This window comes from Xiphias gladius, chromosome 3 (assembly GCF_016859285.1).
Source record: "Xiphias gladius isolate SHS-SW01 ecotype Sanya breed wild chromosome 3, ASM1685928v1, whole genome shotgun sequence".
Lineage (NCBI taxonomy): Eukaryota > Metazoa > Chordata > Actinopteri > Istiophoriformes > Xiphiidae > Xiphias > Xiphias gladius.
Genome location: NC_053402.1, coordinates 7,973,026 through 7,981,007, shown reverse-complemented (window position 1 = coordinate 7,981,007; position 7,982 = coordinate 7,973,026). Strand labels below are relative to the sequence as shown.

General features: G+C 44.5%; 1 protein-coding gene across 1 annotated transcript; it reads right to left on the bottom strand.

Moving 5' to 3' along the window:
- Positions 1 to 342: 342 nt before the first annotated feature.
- sox10 (SRY-box transcription factor 10) lies at positions 343 to 5,487 on the bottom strand. The gene is made up of 3 exons (XM_040118215.1): positions 5,054 to 5,487; positions 2,595 to 2,863; positions 343 to 2,443 (listed from the first exon to the last, which is right to left on the bottom strand). Exons 1-3 carry the CDS (start codon positions 5,485 to 5,487, stop codon positions 1,653 to 1,655), a joined length of 1,494 nt encoding a protein of 497 aa, XP_039974149.1. The 3' UTR covers positions 343 to 1,652.
- Between the last annotated feature and the right edge of the window lie 2,495 nt (positions 5,488 to 7,982).

The window sequence follows — 7,982 nt, the reverse complement described above, 5'->3', positions numbered from 1 at the left end:
TGAGCTTTTCCTTATTTTTCCCCACACTTTTCTTTTTCCATCATTTTGATAGAGGTTGATTTCTGTTTCATCAGTCCATAGAACTTTGCTCCACAACCCGACTGTTTTCTTTTTGTATGTTTTTTTGAACTGCAGATTGGCCTTTCTGTTTATGAGTATTACTAGGGGTTTGCATCTTGTCCGAGGTTATGGTCATGAAGTCTTCTCTTGATTGTTGACAAGGAAACATGTCCGCCTACATCCTGGAGAGCATTCCTGACTTGCTGTGCAGTCATAAATGGTTTTTTCTTCTGCTCATCCACAAGACTTGTGTTCCCTGGGCTACCAAATCATTTGACATTTTCTATTTTTCCTGAGTGAGCCTGCTTTTTTTAGAGTGTACTCAACTGTTGATTTTGGCAAACCGACTACCTTTGATATCTGCAGATAGAGAGGGCCTCATTATTATCTTTTTGACTTCGTGGTCACTCCTCCACTCCTCTTAATTGACAGACAACTCCACCTCAATATAGATGGCAACTCATAACTCTCAGTCAACTCTAATCCACATGTGAGCCTTTCTTTTTGTGCATGTACCAACATTGAAATGACACACAACTGCCCAAGAAACATTTAGTAACCACGTGTCCAAATACTTTTGAACCCCTAAAATTTGGGCACTATGTGTTTAAAGGGCTATATCTCCAACACAGTTTTTTCTATATTGATGTAAACCCACTCAAGTTAAAGCTGACACTCGGCACTTTAATGCAGTATCCATTATTTTATTTCAAATTGAATTTGCTGAAGCACAGATCCTAAAGAACGAAAAATGTGTAACTGTCCAAATATCTAAAGCCTTGACTGTAAATAGGGACAAATGTGCCTCAGAAACCAACAGAATATTATCAGTATTTGTTGTATTGATTTCCAAAAGCAATACAAAACTAACATCTGTTTGATAAAAGGTCAATCTTGCCTGAGAAATAAATGGGTCACAGCCAAATTATTTGGCACTCCATTCCTCTGGTACAAAAAAAACATTTCATATAGAATGAATCTGGCTCCGTCTGAGTCGCACTCTTCATTACACAAGTCAGGGTTCTGATGTTGCAGTTATATATTCCAGATTTAGATGTTGTTAATTCTCAATGTTTGCCATGGTCCCTGTTGTTGCTGATGCTTCTGTTGGCCTTTGGAGTATAGACTACAGTGTGTCTCTGATACACAGGGAGTCACCAAACAAATGGGGACATGATCCTTTACCACCTATGAACACTGCTAATCGTGTTGTTTGAACTGCCAGAGGCTTTGCCGCTGTGAATCTAACCTGGAACTCTGCGGTGGTGGGTGAGTGTTTTTTCTTTGCACCATCAAAGTAACACACCCTCTGACTACTACACTGTGCGCCCCAAATAATCAACCACACTTCGAAAACACCACGCTGCAAGCTCATCCCTAGGCTGCGAAAGCATTTCTGCATCTGGGAAAGGTCAGATTGGGGTTTCTCCCCTCCTGCCTCCCCAGCCTCCTTCCCTGGTGCTTGCCCACTCCCCCCAGCCCAGACCACTTTGACCTCCAATACCACCAGTACTGCTGTTGTTGCTGCTGCTGCTCCTTGGGTCAGACATGGGGGCTGAACCTGCACCAGTGCCCTCTGGTCTCGTTGTCTGTCATGGCCGCGACAGTGTTGTGTAGACAGGCTGTTCCCAGTGTGTGGGGCTGTGCGACTGCGGTACACTCGCTGGGTCGGTGATGGGCGTGTACAGGGGCCTCTGGGAGGGCCCCATGTAAGAGAAGGCTGAATACAACCCTGAGGCCTGGCTGGAGTGGGCATAGTATGACCCTGAGGCCTGGTGGTCAGCATATTCAGCAAACTGAGCCCTGGAGGCCAGTGAGGGGAAGGCAGAACTGTAGTGAGGAAGGCTGAGGGGCGTGTATGTGACATGGGAACCTGCTGAGACTGCCTCTGCAAAGTGACCCCCAGCACCTCCGGCCTCACTCTTGATCTGGGCCTTGGATGGGTCTGAGCCCAGAGGGGAGCTGTGATGTTGCTGCGGCTGCTGCTGCTTGGAGAGCCAGGCCGCTGAGTGTCCACTGGCCGCTGCCAGAGCTGAGGAGATGCCGTAGGTGTACGGCGAGGCCGGAGAAGCTGTTGCCACTGCTCCTCCCCCAGCACTCTGCCCAACCCCTGGGTGCCCATTGGGAGGAAGATACTGGTCAAACTCATTGACATCAAAAGGCTCCATGTTGGCCATCACCTCATGGCTCATTTCACCAATGTCCACATTACCAAAGTCGATGTGAGGTTTCCCAGATCCCGGGGCACCTGAGCTTCCTTCTGCTCCCATTGTGCCACGTGAGCCCCCGTTCCCAGCACCCTCCCTCTTTCCATCCCCTGCCTTCCCAGACTGAGGCTCTGTCTTGGGAGTGGTGGGAGGTGTGGGAGGACTCTGGCTCTGACCTGTAGAGACACAAAAAAACATGTAGTCACAGCTCTTTTCCTTGCCAGACTCAAACCATTATCTGTCCGTATGCCACCCTGTCTGGTTGTATCCAGACTGATATGACAGGGACGGTATCAGTGGAGTAGTGGAAGGGAGCCCGCAGCCCACCTGCAGCATGAGGGTGGTGCCCATCTGCCAGAGGCGACCCGGCTCCCCCACTGTGGGCCACATCCAGGTGGAGGCCCTTGTAGTGGGATTGGCTGTGGCTGACCTCACCCTCCGAATGGCCGTCGGCCTCACTTCCTGACCCGGAACCAAGCTTTCCATTCTTGCGGCGTCGTGGCTGGTATTTGTAATCGGGATAGTCCTTCTTGTGCTGCTTCCTCAGCCTCTCTGCTTCCTCGATGAAGGGTCGCTTGTCACTCTCATTGAGAAGTCTTGGATTAAAAAGAAAATGTGAAGGTATCTGCATTTGTTTATGTATGAAGAAGAGAAGAAAAATCTTAACATTCAATCAAAATTGGGCCACACTTGTTTTTTTTGTTTGGTTTTGTTTCATTTTGTTTTTTGCTGAAGTATATACAGTATTCTACAAAATGATGCAAAAAGTGCCTAGCAATTTAATTTAGGCAACATCTGAGACAGTAATCTGAATACTAAAAAATACACATTTAGTTGAATTCTTTAAGGGTCAGTATTCCAGAAGAAGTCAACGATCTGGATTAATGCACATCAAAGAATATCAACACACAGTGTATAAGTGAAAATGATCTTTCACAGATAACAGTGATATGGTCTGCAACATACTTTCCATTAATAAGTTTGATCAGTTTTTGGTGCATATTAACACAATATGCAGAATGTAAAAATGTCTTTTGTTGTTCAAGGTAGCCTGTTCATTCACTGCATCTGCACAGCTGTATCTAATGTCATGCCTGCCAGGGGCTTTTGACTGCTGGACAGTAATGAAATAATGCAGGCCACATAAATGCATCATGTCTGCAAACATGGAACTGCACTCCTTATTACGTCTGCTGGCAGGAATGGCATGAGAAACCCCTGACCTTCCTCAGCCTCCCTGTTCATGTTTCTGGGCCAATTAACCAATCATGCCTGAGCCCAAGGTCAAGTCTTCATCTAATTAATGTTCGATCCCCACAAAGTTAATGAATTTAACCTTTCCAACCTTTTTTGTCAGCAAATTGGGAGTATTCTGTATAGGAAAGCTGTAAAGGAGGAGGGATTCTGTTAAATAGGGACTGGATGGTCTGACTGAACTTTAAACTTAAGGGACTGCAGGGATTCAGTAATCAAAGAGCCAGGGATATTAACAACTATCCTCACTCACAGGAATTCAGACTCTTGACACAGAAATATTAGAAATTTCGAAACAAATTTTAATTAACATGTAAAGTCTGTAAACGAGTACGTTTATTAACTAAGATGAGCAACTTCATTTTTGAATATATGAAATTAAAGTTTAACTAACATGACAAATCTTCCAAGACTTTTAACTTTCAGGGCTATACATTCAACATGAACTAAATGGCTCTGAACATGCCCTCATATTCCCTCAGGAGCCATTTGCTTCAGCTACGTGGCCAAGAATTTAACAGTGTATGAAATTAGCCTGGATTTAGAAACATGTGACCACGGCACTCAGCAGATATACAGATAGTGGTTCTTAGCTCGTGAGCTGTGACCAAAAGTGGGAAATAAGACAGTGTGGACCTGTCTCCTAAAAGTTACAAGCAACTAATTTACAACAAATACATTTTGTAAGTAACATAATGCCACAGATAAACATATATGAGGGAATGTTGTGTTGCTACATTTTCCAATAAGATCACAATTGTGTGAAATTGACAGCCATCATTATATTATGCAAAACTAGAAAGATTTAAGACAAAAAAAATGAAGTAGAGGGATGAATACTGGATGTGCACAAATACCTGCAGTTGTGCCGTTCTGTAAAATGAATCTAAGCACTAAATTACCTACACCACTAGTAATGGCATCAATGTCAGCCTACACGCTTGAAGCTTAACTGATGTTAAATCTATGCGAGTGAGAATTATGAAAATAAAATAAAATGAAAATGTTGGGTAGAAATGATGGGGAGATTGAGAATTTTTTTTGGTTTCTGTTTGTTTTGGGAAATATTCAGTACAACAACAGACTCGCTTTGTCCAGTTGCATTTATTCTTGACACTCTGACCACAAAAACGTTTGTCCTGTCCTAATCTGGAGCTATTTCCCCTAACCCCCATCGTAAAAATAAACTCTGACTCCTACAGAGCACTGATGTTTCACTAAATGTGGTTCTTGAAGGCTGAAGATTTATCCATAATATTTTTATTTCGAATTACTGTAGCCTATATTTGTATGCTGGTTTGTTAAAAATGAAGTCAAAGTGCAATAGTTGTTTCCTTTTTTACTTTTAAACTACTCCAAACCCACTCCTGATTGGGCTGTTCCCTAAATGCTCTGAAACCCCACAACACCCCTACTGTCTGATCATGTCGCAGCTACTGTACTGTGAGTGTAAGCATCATGAGAACATTACAGTCATTGGACAGTACGTGGACTATCAGCACTCAACTATCCACTTATAGTGGCCTCCTCACCTCCACAGCTTTCCCAGGGTCTTGCTGAGCTCCGCGTTGTGCAGGTGCGGGTGCTGGTCGGCCAGTTTCCTCCGCGCCGCCTGCGCCCACACCATGAAGGCGTTCATGGGCCTCTTCACGTGCGGCTTGCTCTTCCCGCCGGTGTTCACGCGCACCGGCATGGGCACGAGGGTCCAGTCGTAGCAGTTGAGCACCTGGCTCACCGCCTCACGGATTCCTGAGGGGAAGCGGTCGTCCTCATCCTCGGATCTGACGGACGAGCAGCCCGCCGACACGTCATCCAGACCCGCCAGCTGCGGCTGCTGCTGCCCGTGGAGAGGAGAGTCCCCCCCGCCAGTCGCACCGGAGGAATGACCCGGAGACAGGGAGCGGCTGTCGTCCGACATCCCGGGACTGAGCTCAACCTCCGATAAGCTGTGCTCCTCTCTGGACATCTTCCTACACACACAAACCTCCAGGTGCGCAGAGGATGCAAGGCCTGTTCCTAAATGCTCAGCTCTTCCTTTCGGGTCTCTGTTCCTGTTTATCCCTACAGTGACGCACGGAGTGTCGGCTGACTACTGTCTGATCTGTCCCTCTGGCTTCCTCTAAGTTATAATATAAACTGCCAGTCTGTCTCTACTCTCAGCCTCCGTTGCAAAACTCTGTGAGGGTTCCACATTAAAGTTCTTTCCATCCGTGTTGTTGGTATCATAGGCGGCTCAGCGCGCACCTTGGACCCCAGTTTACCTGCTAATGCACAAATGTCTGCACCAAACTCACCCGGTCTCACTTCCCTCCTGACTTCCCCTTCTCTCTCTCTCCTCCGTGTGTCCTGTGATTGAAATCCAACAGCAAAGACCTGAAACAGCAGAGTGACTAGGAGCTCAGTTCAGGAGATGCTGTTATCTGGTTAGTGTTTTTTATTATGCAGACCAAGTAAAGACATTAGGGGAGAATTCGGCTTGATTTTGCTCATTTTCTGTCTTTTCATCACAGTAGGCTAATAAAACCCTAAACGACTGCTCCTGGAAGTATTGTAGGATTGCTCGTCCCCAGCCTTTCTTTTTTTTTACCCTATAAAATAGTTCTTTTGTGGGACTTCTATAGCTATGTCTCCATAAAGTTGACTCCACCTTTCACTCCAGTAATAGCAGCATTCATACGGATATGAGAAGAGTCTCGAGGGATTCTTTTAAATGTCATTAGTACTTGAGATCTTTACAATACAATATTAAATGGACTTCATATTTGTTAAAATCTGTACGTGAAACAAGGTGAGGTACAATAGTCCCACTGACGCTTATGGTATTAATTCAATATTAATTTATAGAAAGATTTGTCATAATGACACAGAATCTTGTCAAAATTTAAATTAGAATTCCTAAAGTTTTTTAGTCCGTCACTTCTATATAAGTGAGAATAAGTATATATACTGTATTTGCAGAGGTCCAGCTACTGCACCCCCCCACCCCACCCCACCCCACCCCACCCCCAGGAAACAAGCTACTGTTTAAGGTTTTGCAGTTATTCTAAGTTCCCCGGAGAGAAAGTGTTGGAATGATATGAGGCCGCAGCAGCAGCACAGACCTTGGTTTTATACGCTGCAGTTCTTGGATAAACATAACCTGGTGCTGGAAATATAAACCCCGTGCGTGTCAGCATGCGTGTGTGAATTAGACACAGTCTGTTTGTTAAACAGGGGCAGGTCTATCGGCGGGAGCAAAATGTGTCCTTGTTTTGTCCATTAAATCAACACCCTGCCTAGAACCTTACGTCCTAAATCAGCGGACTACCAGCAAAACTGGTGTGTTTTCTTACTTCGGTATCATATTGCAGGAAAATTAGGGGTCTCGCACACGTCTAGTGACATTATGAAATAGGTCAGTTAAAGAGCTGGGGTTTTTCTTGTGTAGGTTAAGTGGTGGAATGTAGCCACTTAACACTCAGGTTACTGCGCCTTTATGTTTGAGAAAAAGGGTAGTCACTTTTCATCTAACGTTTCTCCTTATATTTGAACTTGAATTTATATATGCATTTCTGATGATATACGGGAATATTCATTTCTACTTAAACTGGTGATTTCCGTGTTGGCTTTTTGCTGATCAAGTACTGTTTTTTAAGTAGCCTACCGAACCCTTATTTTTATTTTTTACAAATTAATCATTTAAAATTGGCACTTGGCTGCTTGCAGAGTTAAACGACAGATTGTGCGAAGTGTGGCTCTGGATAATAGTTCGACCTGTTCCGAAAGCCGGCGTTTAATTTAACATCCGATTGGATGTCAGGCCGACGGGTGCGTGCAAAACTTCACCATCCGCCCGGGGCGCATAAATGATACACGAGATTCGCTTGCTACCTGGCCTGCAAGGCCACTCCGCAGACTGTCATCACATCTCAAGAGCGTCCCTCCCGCGGAGGCACAGTGCCTACCCATCGTGCGGGCAAGGCAGCAAAACGTCTCGTTGCGCACGTGCTGCCTTGTGCTTGCTTATAATGTCGCCCGTATGAAACAAATGAAAGATCGTTAAAGAATAAATATGAAGTCGGCTATGTTATTTCTGTAACCTAAAGATGTCAGAAGAGACTCATCTCTCCGCTTAGTACGCCCACCAGTCTGCAATAGCAAATGTCATTTGATTCATTATCTGATAATATGTGCATTGTGTTCCACACACCATTCAAATCAGGCTTGTTTTTAATTTACATTACTGAGCACATTTACTGTGTGTAATGAACTTCGGCTATGTGAACTCATTATCGCCGCTTGACTTGCCAATAAGTTGGCCTTAATTTGCCTGTTTGAAACTTTAAAAAAAAAATTGTCAGTCAGTTTTACAATAGTTCATATTTTTCAGTGATGTCTGTTTAGAGTTTTCCTGCAATTTCCGAAAACGTCGTCCTTCGTCAATAAGCTTTTTGAGCGATTTGCTTTTCTTAGCATGAAAAT

Bases quoted from the DNA above. Each gene is read 5' to 3' on its own strand.
- sox10 (XM_040118215.1), bottom strand. From the start codon at position 5,487: ATGTCCAGAGAGGAGCACAGCTTATCGGAGGTTGAGCTCAGTCCCGGG. The intron at 2,864-5,053 runs GTGAGGAGGCCA...TTTTAATCCAAG, and splicing joins ACCCTGGGAAAGCTGTGGAG to ACTTCTCAATGAGAGTGACA. The intron at 2,444-2,594 runs GTGGGCTGCGGG...GTGTCTCTACAG, and splicing joins GCACCACCCTCATGCTGCAG to GTCAGAGCCAGAGTCCTCCC.